Below are 15,952 nucleotides of genomic sequence, written 5' to 3'. Positions count from 1 at the left end.
AAGATCGGTCCCTTCCTTTCCATCTACAGACCACGACAATCAAAGAACTGTCATAAAGAAAGGTCATTATTGTCCTGTGTGTGTGTATATATATATATATATATATATATGTCAAAATCTGATGTAGATTCAGAAACCGAGTGAAAAGTTCTTTTCTTTGTCAATTGCTAGTCTTTCAGGCATCAACAATCACATTTTACAACCACATAACCGATCAAATCAAATTTTGTATATTATTGCACACTTAGTTTTACATTCATGGATGTGTAATCTTAATAACCTTAATTGCAGCTGTAAGCTGGTCCTGGAGCATACATATAATTGGGCTACTAATGAACTACTAGCTTGGGCCAAAATCCTAAAGACAACGTTAACTAAAAAATGATCAATGGAAAGACTTTACTACTGAGGCTTTGCCAAAATTGCAAGTTTTGTAACCTGCAGAATGGCAAGATATTATGCAACATATCTAAATACATTTACACCCTTACCAGTGCTTACTGATGTAGGAGGCTTTTTCTTTACCTATCTTCCATGGTAAAGTCAGGTTCAACTGGCTTCTGTAATGAGCTTAGAATGTCAAATTCTGAGGCACGCCGCATGCTTCCACCTCTCCTAGTGCTTGCTGCCAGTTTTGCTGCATATATGGTAAACCCTGTGCAGTGTGGAGGCAATGATGCACTCTCTTCTACTGCAGATTTGGGCACAGAGGTCTTTAGAATCTCCATTTTCTTGAGCTCAGCTGCTTCTTTATGTCTTTTATATCGAAACCAAGCTGCCTGAATAAAGCAGGCAGCCCATGTTCTCCACTGGTGCGAGTAGAACCTAAATGTGTGCCTGAGTTGCTTGCTATGCAACCTTCGGAATTGGGCTGCTACAAACTTCAAATCCTCAGAAACGAGAGCAAAAGCTTCAACTTCAGTGATAGCTTCCACAGTTCGTGTAGACGAGGGAAGCAGAACATTTGGACGAGGGTCCAGGGCCCAGGTTAGCAATTCCTCACCACAAAAATCGCCTGCACCAATGCAGCATGAGTTGAAGAACCCTGTGCGGCCACCATTGGTGGTGTAAGAATTTAAGCGACCTCGGACAATGAAAAGCATCTCAATGACAGGATCGCCCTCACGAACTAGGCAAGTTCCAGGAGTGCATAGGTAAGGTTTCAGCCTTTCACATATGGCATCTAGCATCCTATCATCCATCTGATCAAAGAGTGGTACCTGTTTTACATTTATAAGAAGTTCAGAATCAGAACTAGATCTAATGGTTATTTTGTTCAGTATTATGAATTCACAGTGACCCATTTGATCCATAAAACAGAAAAGGAAGAGTAAAAGGGATCCCTCCACTGCAATAGTGAGGATATGGTAGTTAGGTATTATCTGAAGCAAGAAAGACATCCAAGGAGTTGAAGTGAATCTGAAGGCATGCACTATACTCTGACAAGAAAACTATAATATTTTTTTACAGTCCACTCATTAGCAAATTACTAGAAAGTACTTGAGAAAAGAGAATTGCAATCAAGGAACTAATTGGGAAAATCTCACAAAATTGATTCATTCATAGAAATGAGAGAAGAAATGGAAACCTACTTGTCGAACTAGATCAAGACAGAGGTGGCGTTTAATATCTCGCCTGAGATCCATTGGAAGGCCTTTAAGAACAGCTTCCCCATCAACTCCACGAGTTGCAACCCATTTGTATTGTTCATACCTTCGCACACGCTGCTTCAAATCTTGTGGTAGTTGCCTGTGACGCATCCACTCTTCTGCATCTGTTCTCCTACTCCTCCACTCTTCCAGTCTTACCATGGTGGATTGGAGGTACATCTGTTGAGTAGATAAAAGGTACAGCAGAATTTCAGAATTTTTGAAATAGAACATGCCTGAATGACTACATGGGAGGACATGAGTCCTAACAACCATAAAGAATGATTTCCAGAAACTTAAGTCCAACAGCTTAATGGAAGTTTTAAATAGATTATGGTTGAAAAAGCTTATGCTATAGTGACTCAACAGAAAACTTGAAATGATATGAATAGAGCATCTTCTAGGAACTTGTATGGACCGCCCACAGAAAACATAGAACTGTATCTAGTTATCAAACTTTTATGAGGCCTAACACAAACATCTCAAAGCTTATTTTAGAGATGATTTTCTAGGGCCAGCAGAAAGTCCTCAACCAGCTACACGTACCTGCATGTTACCTATAAGCAGAGCAAAAAGCACCAATCCAAGTATCGCAATGATAACAGCAAAATTAATCTCTCCAATATAAGTGCTGGTGAAGAGATTCTGTCCCAAAGAGCTGCAATATTTGATAGTTAGACAATGAAAAAAAGGAGTGTAAAATTCATTTTCTGAGAGCATTTAATTTTGAGTCAATGATTTAGAAGAGAAACCTGATATATATTTTACCTGCATTCCACATTGCATTGCATGGCATATAAATTTAAATTTATCTTGTTTCTAATAGCTTCTTAGATGAATCTATTATCTCGATTGGCACTAGTTCACTGTCATGATAGTCCCATTTTTTCTGTTTTTACTTTTTTGTGATAGTTCCATTTGGAAGGATAGTAGTGCCTTCAAATGATAGGGATTGACATCATGGAACAGTTTTCTTGTTTCACACAGTAATGTGTAGTCCAGACTTACCTTAGATTCCTCAGGCCCCACCAAAGACAGTAGTAGTACTTGTTTAAAAAACTTGTGGCTGTAACTCCAACAGTCAATGCGTCGGAATAAATACCAAACTGAAAGAAGTCAGTACTTGCACCACAAAGAATTGAGATGTTGCTGGTCTTAAACCAGGCATTTCTACTTGTTTCATTCACTGCACGGCAACTAAAAAACCACTCTTTGCAATCTTGTTGTTGAAGACTACAGACTTTCTTCCAACATGCATGTTGTCGTTGAAGGGATAAGAGGTACCAACAAGATCCTAAAACCTTATCAAAAACAATAATAAGAAGTGGAATCAAATTATCCACTGCTTGAACAAATCAATGGCAACTACAACCAAAGAGCCAGAAAGATAGAGAGGAAACAAAGAATTACAAGTTAGTTCTGATTGCTTCTCATATAACAGACAATCAAGCTTGTAAAAATCCCCAAAGAAACATAAACCATAGTAAGGTTTTTGTAGGATGATCTTTCAGATAATGAAGAATTTCTAAAACATTTTCAGTATGTCTAGGAGAAATTATTGGATGACAGGTTTCTGTCCAGATAGGGATTTATAGAAGTAACTTACATGACTTGCCAACATATAGAGCATCAGATTATATGCTGCTCCAGCCCATGCTGTTGCCATCACAACCCCATTGGCCTTGACAATTTGAGATGAGAGGGGAAAGATAAGATATAGCCTCAGAAGGTACTGGAAAATGATAAGGAAACGAAGAACAACACTTGAAAGGGTCATTTCCGAATCTCTTATGCTTGGGATTGCAGCCCAAATCAACACCTACCATAATATGAAAATTTAAATAATTCAAGTTCACATCAGGGAGTTACAAATCTAGAAAGCATTCTCTGATGGTGGCATCTTAAGCTTAACATGGAAAATGGAAGGAGAGGCAATAAATTCTCAAAAACCCATACAATCTAATTAGAAGTGAACTCATAATTTCCGTTCCATGGACTAGAATAGCCTATTATCCGATCCCCACTTTCAGGAGAGATTTCCCTACAAACAAATGGGTCTTTATCTACCTTCAGATTGCAAAGGAACATAAATAGAAGAGGAAACGAATTCTCAGACTCGTGAAAAATAACAGGTTTGTGTTGAAGTAACTTATAAATTCCATGTTCTGTATGTTTTCTTTCTATTTCAGGCAATGAAGTGGATCATAAGCATGGTGTGCAAAAAACAAAGAGAATTCCTGAAATCAGAGGAGTATCAACCAAACATAAAATTGACCTATAACTGCCTACATACCTGCGGAAGGGGTATGGCGGCAATAAGGTGAAGCCAAAAGTCTTTATGAAGATATCTTGAAGCAATCTTTGAAGGGTCAATGACAAGCTCTCCTCTCCCAAAGACTCGAGAGGACGGAGCAACATAAGCAGTTCGAAACCGAACAACAATCTGAACAATGTAAAATGCATCAACCAGGGACCGAATGACTGTGAGGGTCACTTCAAGGGATACACTAACATCAATGCATGCTTCTTCATAAGCCACCGGTAGGTAAAAAAATAAGGGGTCGACAAAAAGTGAAATCAAGCAAGCCAGTAAAAAAACTTTGTTCCATCTATCCACAAAAGTTCCTCTTGGATCCAGTACTATCTTCTCTACCACATCATAATCCTCTGAGAAGACTCTAGAGAGCACTCTTCCACCAAAGGGCTTTCCTGTTGAATCTTTCATAGTCCCCATCAGGCTCAAATCAGGTGTCCGTTTACCATTGATCATGTAGATTCGCATCAAAAGACTATTTTTGGGCGGTCATGTGGAGATTTGCAGTTTTGAGAAGATCATGTACTCTGAAAATTCAGGGAAGTAAGAAAGTTTTCAGTACAAAATTGTTAAAGAATTATTAGGAGAATTATCCACATATTGATGAACAGTAAATGCATTGAATGTCATGACTCGTGCTAGAGGATTTTGGTAGACAAACCTTACAGCATGCATATCTTGATCTACCCAGCAAAGCCATGGCATTTGGGAAACATATCAGAAATGTGCTTTCAATCGGTGGGATTCGTCTGCCCTGAATACATACCAAAGCACCGCATTTATCAAGTAGTTAATCGCAATAAAAGTCAAAAACATAAAGAACTCAACTTCTTTCATACATAGTCTTCTTAATAATCATTCGAAAGGAAAAGTGTAACAAATTTTTGCAAAAGCTAAAAGGATTGCCTTGTTTCATTTAGAAATTGCTTGTGAACACGTGAGTTTCATTACATCATTTAGTGCCACTAAAATAACCAAATAGAAACTCAAGTGACCTTTACAGTGTTGAATTCAGTCAAACAAAAGTTAAGAAAAACTCATTTAGGCCTCGTTTGTTTTCACAACTCCTTTCAACTCATCTTATCTCATCTAATTATTATAATTTTTCTAAATTTTCATAGAAAATAATATAAACAATTCAACTTTTTCAAATTCCAAAATAAAAATAATATTAAAAAATATATTCTAATAATATTTTATTCAACTTTTAACTTAATCTCAACTTATTCTATCTGCAAAAACAAACTAGAGCTGCAGAAGGGTGGTGACCAATTACAGAAAACAGAAAGGACAAGAATGAAGGGCACAATGCCACAAAACACAATATCCACAGAGCAATTCAAGAAGAAAGAAGTGAAAACTTACGATCACGGTATGAAGAAAATTCCCTCTGTATCTCCTGCTCAGCCAAAGACTTAACCTGTAGCTTAAGTTAGAGAATGTAAAGCTCATGGAACTTTATAGTTGTGTATGACGAACCAAAAGAAAAAGAAAAACAGGTTAAGGCATATTGGATTGGAAGGCACACTTCATAAAAGTATAGGTCTTCTTCTAATATTATAAACCGTTCCTGTGTTTGAAGAGTTTCCATATTTTAGCATCATTCATGAGAAAAAGACAAACTGCTGACTGTACAACACTTGTTTAAGAAAAGAGAAACACTACTTTGTCTCTTTAAAGTGACATCTCTATTTTATCGTTAGTAAAAAAAAAAAATTTATTTTTTACTTAATAATTAAGAAAGTGATTTTAAATATATTGATATATTTTTTTTATTTTTTAAATATATTTAAGTATATAAAAAAATGTAAAAAAAAAAAATTACGCTATATTGCCCAACGGTCAAAATGGAACTGTATAGTAACCGCACCCGGAAGAAAAATGAAAGAAGCAGTAGTCAGGATGTACTAATTTAACTTTAATTTTTCCCGAAACTTTTCAAACTTTTCAAACTAATCTCATTTTATATTTATTTTATTTTCCCTCATCTTAATAGTCAAACATTATTTAAATATAAATATTTTTAAATATCTAATTTTTAACTTTTTAATTTTTCATTTAATCATTACTTAATCACTATAATTTTTTTAAATCTCTAAATAAGATATAAAAAATAATTTAATTTCAAATTTCTCATCTCATCTCATCTGTACAATTTTAAACTTCTTGCCGGACTACAGGTTAGAGGATGATAAAAGGGTGGTTTTACACCGATGAAACCTAACGATTAGAGCATTAAAAAAACTAATTCAATCAGTTTCTTAAGTTCGTTTGGATAGTAAATTGAGATGAGATGAATTAAAATAAAAATTAAAAATTGATAAAATATTATTAAAATATTATTTATTTAATATTATTATTATTATTATTATTTTAAATTTTAAAAAAGTTGAATTATTTATTATATTTTTTTATAAAAATTTAAAAAAATTATAATGATGAAATTAAATCAGAAGATATGAAACACAAATGGATCTTAATGATCATGAAAATAAAAAGAAATAAAAATAAAAATAAAAATGCACCCATCGGGGTAGACCTAGCATTTTTCACGATAAAATTTGACAAAACTGAGAATCAAGAGAGCAGAGCTGTCGAATTGAGGACATCTTTTTTTTCACCATTTGCACTTTACAGACAGACGAAGGAATCGTGCTTCGAAAAGAAAAGAAGACGTGTCACGGCTCGTTGACTTCTATCTCATATCCGAATTTCAAACCATGCAAGGGTGCTTCCAAATATTGGTTACTGGGCTCAGTTGAATCGTAACTTGATGTATTGCGACTCCTCGTCGCTTCAAGACGACGACTTCACTCCATTAATGCACTAAATTTGAATGAGTTTTTTAGAATATCTTTATTTTTCATGGGTATTTAAAAGCTCTCATAATAATTTTCTTTCGAGACAAATGTTTGGTTTATATATAAATTTTATAAAAATAAATTTACAATCTTACGTGACTTGATATGTTAGCTCAGATTATAAAATATTTTAATTATAATATACTAATTGGCTTATAACTCGATCGATGATTTAAGATAGTGTTACTTGGATATTTAAGAAAAATGGAAAATGAAAGTTGGTATAATAATTGACAATACGAGTTATAAGCATACCAATTGAAAACTTTTTGACCGAATTTTTAATTTTTAAATTATATTTTTTACAATTTGAGAAATAGAAATATTATCCAATAAGAGAAATTATATTTACAGTTTCTAAATATGAACTGCATGTGCAAACATTTCACTAAATGAAAAAATATATATAATTTTGATAAAAATATTATTATAATTTTAAAAAAAATTTAAAAATAAAATTAACTAAACTTACAATGCAGTCCCCATTTGATGAAAGTACAAATAAAATAAAATCGACAAATTCTATTAAAAAGTTGTCAAGTATTATGCCAAGGGAAAAAACTAAAGCCACCGAGAGAGTTGGGTCCCGATTATGGGCTCCACAACTTTTTTTTTTTTTATTTATTGATTAAGAAAATATTTTTTAACGATATTATGAATTTTTTATTTTAAATATTTAAGGGTATAGAAAAATAAATAAATAAATAAAACATTAGTCTTATCGAGATCCACACCCTCAGCAGGTGTAGCACCACTCTATGCCCAATATCATGATCCTAAAAAATGCATGCAATTTAAATGTTGATAATTTCCTGAGGACAATAAGATTAAGAAGTGGATATGTGCACAATAATGTCATCAAGTATTGATTTCCTCGTACATTAACACGTTAATACTCATGTGGGACACTTGAATAATTGGTCTCATGTACAAGATGTTTCCTCCTACTTGAGAATAGAAGGAAAAAAAAAAAAAAAGTCCCTTCTAATCATTTGTTACATTTAATACGTGGTGAGTACTTAGGGCATGGTGTCTAGATGTGTAAGATATGATTATGAATAGTAGAGATTGTAGAGTCGTGTTTGTGAATGGTTGTAAAATCTTTTTAAGATAGTTTTAATGGATTTGATTAATAGTGAAAAAATATTTATGTATAATATAACAAGTAAAATAAAAAATAAATTTATGGAAAAACTAGCAGCCACCATGAGGGGCCATCCTAGCCGCGACGAGGCGGCCCATTTTGGGAGCCGAAAAACCCTAACCACCATAGCAATGGAATCCCGCCATTGCATTAATTTTTGGTGTTTTAAAATTTTGAATAAGATGAATTTTATGTTTACATGTTTGGCAATGAGATTAAGTGAAATGAGAATTGCGAGATATAATTTTGTGCATTAATCTATAAAATGAAAATGATTAGATGGTTGGAAACTAATCAAGAAAAGAATTAGACTTTGTTAAAATGGAAATTGCTTTAAAAACAGATGCTCATTTATTATATTTTTATCTACAAACGAATTTTTATTTCAAGTGAAATGGATATAATATCTAATTACTGTAAAATATAAAATATTTTAACTAATTTCATTAATATTTTAATTTATTTCATTATTCAATATGATGTAAAGTTACTAAAATTTCTATATTTTACACTAAAATTATACTATTTTAAAATTTCAGTCATTCAAATACTCAACTCTCAAATTACTAAACTCATCTCAACTCAAAACTTTCTTACACGTGAGACCCACAATTTTTTTTAACTTAATACATCGTTTATATGTGAAACCATTACTTTTTCAATTTTTTATAAAAAATATTAAACTCATCTTATATGATAAAAAGATGAGATGAGATGATTTTCAAATCCAAACAAGACACTAATTGAACTGTTTAAAGAGTCAACAGTCAACACACAATTGAATTATAAAAAAAAAAAAGAGGAAGGGATAAGTTCAGGTAGAGAATGTGCGGTGGGGATTTGGACCAGTCATTTGGTTCGGGCCTTTACTTGGGCCGGGAGGTTAGGGAAGAGGCCACATTATTCATCCGAGAAATTATATTTATAATTTAAAAAATATATAAATTTCGCATATTTTTTTTAAATAATTAAATCTAGTATATAAATAAAAAAATATATTTTTTAATAATAAATTTCACTTTTTTAAAAAAGAATACTTCATAAAACTGTATCAATACTCTATTAAATGAAAATCTCAATTACATCTTAAAAAGAGTTTTTTTATTCATTATTTTTATACTGTACACATTAAAAAATAAAAAATAAAAATAAATGTGTGATATAAAAATATAATTATAATTTTTCTCCAAAAAATCTCTCCCATCTTTTTTGACCTGAATTTGAAGTGTCCGTTGTCGCAAAGGCCATCCCTAGAAACTGCAGCCGATCAAATATATTGATCCTAGAAGAAATAATATTTATAATTGTGAATATAATAAGAACCGTGTAATCGTTTTGAAAAAAATAAATAAATATAAAATATATATAAAAAAAATTAATTTTTTAATAATATATATATTTTTTTAAATGACTGTACAACATTTGTACGTTCTATAACTGTACGTAACATTACTCTAATCCTAATGAACAAATGAAGTCAATATATCACAGTCAGAGGGTGAGTTTGGATCTCAAACTCATCTCAACTCATCTTAATTCATCATTACAATTTTTTCAAATCTCAATACAAAATATAATAAATAATTCAACTTTTTCAAATCCTAAAATAATAATAATATTAAAAAATAATATTCTAACAATATTTTATCATCTCAACTCAACTCAACTCACTTCAACATCCCAACACACCCAAAATCTCCCTCCGTGAAGTCCGATTGGCTCTACTCTCGAACCAAAGTTGGTATATCCAAACTCCTCGATGAATTTTTAAAGAAAAATATATTATAACTCAATAAAATTATATAAAAATAATCTCATAAATTAATATGAAATAATATAAATCATCAAATTATAAGATTATTTTTATTATAAAATAAATCTAATATATCAAATAAAATTACATTAATTTATAAGATTCCTTTCGTATAATTATATTTAAAACCTTCGCGTTCCAAGACCCTCTTGCAAATACACATTTGGGTTATTTCTCCAAGTATCGTAACCCAGCATATGAAAAGATTTTGTGCTAGATAATGGTGAATGAACTAAAAACAAACAAATTTCATCCCTCACGATATTCATTTTCCTCCGTCCGCCATTGGAGAACTAGTTATAATGGTCATTTCTTCAAGCCGAAAAGCCTGAAAGGAAGTGGTGAACCAATAAAGAGTTCAGGTGGGCTTACGGCTTACCTACCTCGAAATGTTATTCTCACAAAGTTTTATGCTTGCCTGCAAATAGTTTACGAATTTCCAGGATTGAGTAAATAACCTATTAAAATCCACAACTCAAAACGAATTTGGGAAAGCCAAATAACATATACCCTTGTACTGGATCTACCATATGTGACAAAAAGATGTCTCAACACATCAGTTTCCTGTCTGGATTATGGCATTCAGAACATACAAAATTAACAATCCTTCAGATCAGAGCACGTTTATCAGCTCTTGTCCATCTGTAGGCCCAAAAACTAATTAGTTTTCTGTAAATTCTTGATGAACAGCAGTAGGCTCCAGCTTGCACAACTCCCAAGTCCCTGAGACAAAGATATGCAGATTTGCGTTAAAAGTAAATAAATAAACGAGATAACTGGGTAAACTTCGTATTCATTTGGACAGGCAAGCTGAGAGTATCTGAGGAACTGGGCAGCTAAAGAAGGAACCAGCATAAAACAAAGAAAACCTGTATGTACAGTCACTTTTGCGTACTCCTTGAGCACTTCACTAATGTGATTGGCTAAGTCACTTTTTTTTAATATAAAATAATTATTTTGGCCAATCACATCAATGGAGTGTAATGAATATGCAAAAGTGATTGTATGTAGCAGAACTCTTAAAGATCCAAATTATATTCCAATAAGCTAAAAGAGTATACCCCGTTTTTCTGTTGGTCGAGGACTTATAAAAGATTCAAAACTCAAAATTGACGTCTTGGCCTTGCTTCCGCTGCGCTCACACGTAGTGCTCTGCCATTTAAGTCCTACACCAGCAAATTTTCACAATGAAAAATTGTAAATATTGTTGGATAGAAAATGTAAACAATTTATTGCGATACCATATAGCTGAAAGCACCAAATCAAAATCAAGTCAAGATTGGTGATTTGACTTGGCAAGAAAATGAGATCCGGATCCAAGACTTTTGGATTTATTCACTATCTTTAAAATATTAAAGATACGTCAAAAATGGCTCAAAACTCTGAGAGCTTCACTCTCAAGGAATGAGTGACACTCGTGATTCTGAGAATAGGTAATCCAGAGATAAAGATATAAATAGAAGCATTCATACACACGTGCATACACACATACATATTACTTTGGGAAAGCATATCATAATCAGTTCAACACATAAATGATGATCAATGAGCAATGCACATGTCAAAAAACAAACAAGTTTTCATACCCAGATTAATATGCCAAACAACATTAGTGGTTATCTATATTGGAGCTCCCATAAAACTTTCTTTTCACATAATATAAATTCACATAATAATAAAAAACAGGACTTGTTTACAGAACTACTACTTACAAGGAACTTTAATCAATCGTGCACCCGATATAACCAAACTTCAGGTGATAAGTTACGACAACTGTAAATTATCAGCGTATCCTGACCAACTACTTATTTCAATTATACACTACGATATGATTTGGTAAATGTTGATTAACAATGGATAAAAAGGGACTGAAAAGAACAGAGCAAGATTGATAATTAATGTTAATGATCAACCAACTACTTCAATGTAACTCAAAAATAAAAGAAACGCGCACATACATCAAACAACAGATTCACCCATCATATGAAATATAACAATAGAAAAGGTGCTACTATACTTACAACGCCATCCAAGGATTCAATAGCATTGTTGACCTCTGCGGAAGAGCTGAAGGTTACAAAACCAAAACCTCTTGATCTGCCACTCTCCCTGTCGTAAATCACCCTCGCTTCAACGACCTTTCCTTGCTCACTAAACAAACTCTGAAGCGCCAAATCATCAACACCCCATGCAAGGTTACCAACATGAACACGGTGGCCACCACCAGAACTGGGCCCACCTTGGCCACCACCAAAACTTGACCCACCTCTGGGACCTCTAAAGGAGGATTCCTCCCTCCTAGGTGGAGGAGGTCCAGCATTCACCCTCAATGCTCTTCCATCGAGTTCCTGTCAAATGTCAGGAAGTGTTGCTCAGATGCAATAAACCCATACACCCACCCAGTGCTCAAGAAATATAAAACAAGACAAGTAAACCGGAAATTGGATACACAGCAATTACTACAATGAAACTTCTGAAAGAGCCCCCTTCACACCAAATAAGATTCAAAACCAAAGAAATAGAACGCCTAATAAAACCAAGTACATGGAACATGTGCTTACATAGCCATTGAACTGTTGAGCAGCAGCTTCAGTTTCCTCAACCGTAGACATGGTCACAAACCCAAATCCTCTGCTTCTTCCAGTAGTCTTGTCGTAAATCACCTATAATAACAAAGACTTCAGCACATCTAACTAAGCAGGTTTCTTATGTTAGAATCCCAAGATATATTTTGCTTTTCCCACAGCCAATATTTAGAGAAACAATTTAATCCAAAAGAAAAGAAAGGCAGACCACTGAATCTCACACACACACACAAGAAATCAAAAATTAAAACCAACCTTTTATTTTTAAGTAAAAAACCAACCTTTATAGCATACACATACTTGGAGGGGAAAAATAAAGTTCAGAAAAAAAATAATACCTCGACCATTTCAACATTTCCAGCGCTTTCGAACAACCCGGCGAGCTGAGCACTGTCAACATTAAAAGGAAGATTACCCACGAAGAGTTTGAGGTCAGGGGAGAAGCCTCTTTCCTCGACCTCCTCTTCTTGGTCAAACTCAGACGAAAGGGTGACATTCCGGACGAACCGGGATGAGGGGGTGTGGAAGACAGGCGCAGAGCGAAGAAAGGAAGCGGAAACGGAAATGGGCTTACAACGAAGGGTGAGAGGAGAAGGGGAAAGAGAGAACAGAGAGAGGGAAGTGGGTTTGGAATTGCAGAGGAAAAGGGTCTTGTGTGTGAGAGATGGGAGTGCAAGGGAAGAGGCGGTAGCAGACATGGCTGGTCTCCTTGCTCTAGCTCCAACTTCCAACAGATAAGGTTCAAAGGAGGAGATGGAGGCTCTCTCGATTATAACCTAAAGATATTTATGGGAGAGCGAGAAGTATGAGACTCGAAATATCCAATTAGGTTTTGATAACAATGACCCCTCGCATTGTGATAAAATTACAGATGAGCTGTTCGATCATGACCGTCGAATTTGAAAGGGCGATGGAGGAGGCACGTAGTTTACTTCACCTCCTCCACCTTAAAGGACAAAGGGATGGAGATATTTCCCTGACAAAAGGATAACACCACTTTTCCTTTCCTCAATAGGATTCGGTTTTTGGCACATCATCGTCGTCTCTGCAAATCTTCAGAAAATAAATAGGTTTGAATTCACGTAAATATCTTATCAAAATAAATTCCTAAATTTGAACTCACTTGATATACAACACGTATTTTATAATAAAAAAAAATTATAATTAAACAAATCACATTTTGTGAGCCTATATTTTTGAAAAATTTTTGTGGACGAAGTATTTTTTATTGTAAGAGAATTCTCATTAGTTTAGTTAAATTTATTTTTAAAATTTAATTAATATCACACTTTTTTATATTTATCTATTCTATTTAAATTCAATCTTCACATTGAATTAATCATTTACTCTCTATATAATAATAAAATATTATTAATTTAATAATTTTTTTTATTTAATTTATTTGTATCACATTTTATAATTCTACTAATTTAATATTAATAATAATTATATTATCATTAACTTATCATTATAATTAACTTAATAATTAATATTCTAATTAATATTAACTAATTTATTTATTTTTATCAAATTTTATATTTAATAATAATAAATCGAACCAAATTTCTTAATTACAAAATATACCTACATATTTTGTAAGAGAAGTTAAAATTGAATATTTTAATATTTGACTAACCTATTATTGTTCACCTATAAATTTTGAGAATCACTATAGAAAAAATTTAAAATTTTATAGAGATGCACAATCCAATGTGGTGGTTTTTTAGCACATATTTACTAAAATTTAGCTATCATTAAACTTTAGTCAAGTCAATAAAGTTGCTCTAAGATTGAATAGAATCTCGCCCCATAATTTGTAAAAAAGGATATTACATATTTTACATTCAACTCGCTCTTATGACAATACGATGAGATGTTATTGTTTATTAATTTTTTGAATTTTTTTTTTAAAAAATAAGAAATAATTTAAGGATGATAGAAAGTGACATGCTTGTTAAATGGGATAAAAACATGGTTTGAATATAGTATATAGCATTAATCAAAACAAAAAACAACTCAAATGCCATTTGTTTATCTCCATTCAAGAGAAATAATATTTATAGTTATAAAGTGTATAAATATTATGTAATATTTTAAAAAAGATGAATAATATGTGATGTATATGATAAAATTAATTTTTAATATAGACTCTATTTTTTTAAAATAAATATGCGACGCTTACATAACTCATAACTATATTTATTATTACTCAGGGGTGAGATGCTCTTAAAATAAAATAGGAGGATTATATGTCGTTAGGCGTAAGAAAGGTTGTGAGGTTATCGGTCTGGATTGAAAAACTCGATCAAACTAGACGATTTCGGTCAATCCAGCCCAGACTAATAACTTTTTCGGTAGGTCTTATTTTAAAAAATTCAAAAATTTCTACTTTTGGTCCGATTTTGGTCTGGTCTCAGGATATTAAATATACTATTGACTAATATGCTATTAACAATTAACTAATATATTATATAATAAATCATAATATTATATATGATGATATATACTCTATAATTAATTAAAATAGTTAGGTATATTTTTTGTAAAATACCCAAGGCCTAAGTATCCATAGACCATTACATTTATTCATTAATCATATATAAAATATTAAAATGTTAAAATAGATCATTATGCATTAACTATCATAGTTTATATGCATACTATTGAGTACTAAGTTACTAGCTATTAACATCGTTAATATAATTGTGAAATAATTTTATTAATGAATCAGTTAGATAATCCACATTAAAGAGTTCACTTAATTTTGATTTTTACCAATTTATATAATTTTTATCTATTAATTTATTTTTCAAGAAAATAAAATAATAAATTTGTGCTAGTTAATATGAAAATGGCTCAATTTAGAGTGAATATGAATCTAAACGGTATGTTTAGTTACACAAATAAACCGAGTTGCGTGAAACAACCGAGTTTATTTTTTATGTTGAAATGGCACCCTTTAGATTGAAAAATAATATAAACAACTTTCGTTTCAATATAAGGATTTGTAAAAACTAGGCGCCTCCTCTCTTCTCCCCTTCATTTCTTCCTCTGTCCAAAATCGAATCCTAATTCCAATCTCTAACTCCTCACTCGATGCCCTCGATCTTCTAACTCTGAGCCCCTCCTCCCCACGCTACCGCATCCATTGTTGGTCTCTGCTGGAAAACTATATCCCCACTTGTCTACGCCCCACGCTGCCATCTCTTGGCTTTTCACTCTAAGGTACTGATCGATCTCGAGCTAATATTCTTTATATTTGCATAATCTTTTTTTTTTTTTTTATATTCTATTGTAATTGATCAATTGATGTGTTTGAGATTATGGTTGATGTGCTTGAGATTGAATGCACTTATTAGACTGCAAATAATTATTTCATTTTAATTTCATTAATTTTATATGTTAGTTCATTAATTATCTATAAAATGAAATAGATTACAAGAAAAAAGAAATGAAAACTTTTATAAATAAGGTTATGTACAATAGGGTAGTGATTAATTTTACTTGGTCCAATTATAGATGGTCGAATTAATTTTATGTTTTAGTTGATTAATTTTATTTGATCAAATTATAAATGGTGAATTCG

The 15,952-nt window shown here is 32.4% G+C and overlaps 2 protein-coding genes across 2 annotated transcripts; both read right to left on the bottom strand.

The window, feature by feature from the left end:
• Positions 1–207: 207 nt before the first annotated feature.
• Positions 208–5,477, bottom strand: LOC109008642 (protein CNGC15a-like). The gene is made up of 8 exons (XM_018988819.2): positions 5,329–5,477; positions 4,625–4,717; positions 3,943–4,490; positions 3,256–3,468; positions 2,658–2,950; positions 2,196–2,307; positions 1,593–1,829; positions 208–1,220 (listed from the first exon to the last, which is right to left on the bottom strand). Exons 3-8 carry the CDS (start codon positions 4,429–4,431, stop codon positions 522–524), a joined length of 2,043 nt encoding a protein of 680 aa, XP_018844364.1. The 5' UTR covers positions 4,432–4,490; positions 4,625–4,717; positions 5,329–5,477; the 3' UTR covers positions 208–521.
• Positions 5,478–10,226: 4,749 nt separating this feature from the next.
• Positions 10,227–13,168, bottom strand: LOC109008641 (RNA-binding protein CP29B, chloroplastic-like). Its single transcript, XM_018988818.2, has 5 exons — positions 12,705–13,168; positions 12,343–12,444; positions 11,803–12,129; positions 10,843–10,947; positions 10,227–10,504 (listed from the first exon to the last, which is right to left on the bottom strand). The coding sequence occupies exons 1-4, from the start codon at positions 13,062–13,064 to the stop codon at positions 10,885–10,887; spliced, it is 852 nt and encodes a 283-aa protein (XP_018844363.1). The 5' UTR covers positions 13,065–13,168; the 3' UTR covers positions 10,227–10,504; positions 10,843–10,884.
• Between the last annotated feature and the right edge of the window lie 2,784 nt (positions 13,169–15,952).

Source organism: Juglans regia, chromosome 3, assembly GCF_001411555.2.
Source record: "Juglans regia cultivar Chandler chromosome 3, Walnut 2.0, whole genome shotgun sequence".
Taxonomy (NCBI): domain Eukaryota; kingdom Viridiplantae; phylum Streptophyta; class Magnoliopsida; order Fagales; family Juglandaceae; genus Juglans; species Juglans regia.
The sequence above is the reverse complement of the archived record's forward strand: the minus strand, read 5'-3'. Positions and strand labels throughout refer to the sequence as shown.

Bases quoted from the DNA above. Each gene is read 5' to 3' on its own strand.
- LOC109008641 (XM_018988818.2), bottom strand. From the start codon at position 13,064: ATGTCTGCTACCGCCTCTTCCCTTGCACTCCCATCTCTCACACACAAG. The intron at 12,445-12,704 runs GTATTATTTTTT...TTGTTATTATAG, and splicing joins GAAATGTTGAAATGGTCGAG to GTGATTTACGACAAGACTAC. The intron at 12,130-12,342 runs GTAAGCACATGT...GACATTTGACAG, and splicing joins CTCAACAGTTCAATGGCTAT to GAACTCGATGGAAGAGCATT.
- LOC109008642 (XM_018988819.2), bottom strand. From the start codon at position 4,431: ATGCGAATCTACATGATCAATGGTAAACGGACACCTGATTTGAGCCTG. The intron at 1,830-2,195 runs GTACGTGTAGCT...TCTACTCAACAG, and splicing joins TGCTTATAGGTAACATGCAG to ATGTACCTCCAATCCACCAT. The intron at 1,221-1,592 runs GTAGGTTTCCAT...AATGTAAAACAG, and splicing joins GTCTTGATCTAGTTCGACAA to GTACCACTCTTTGATCAGAT.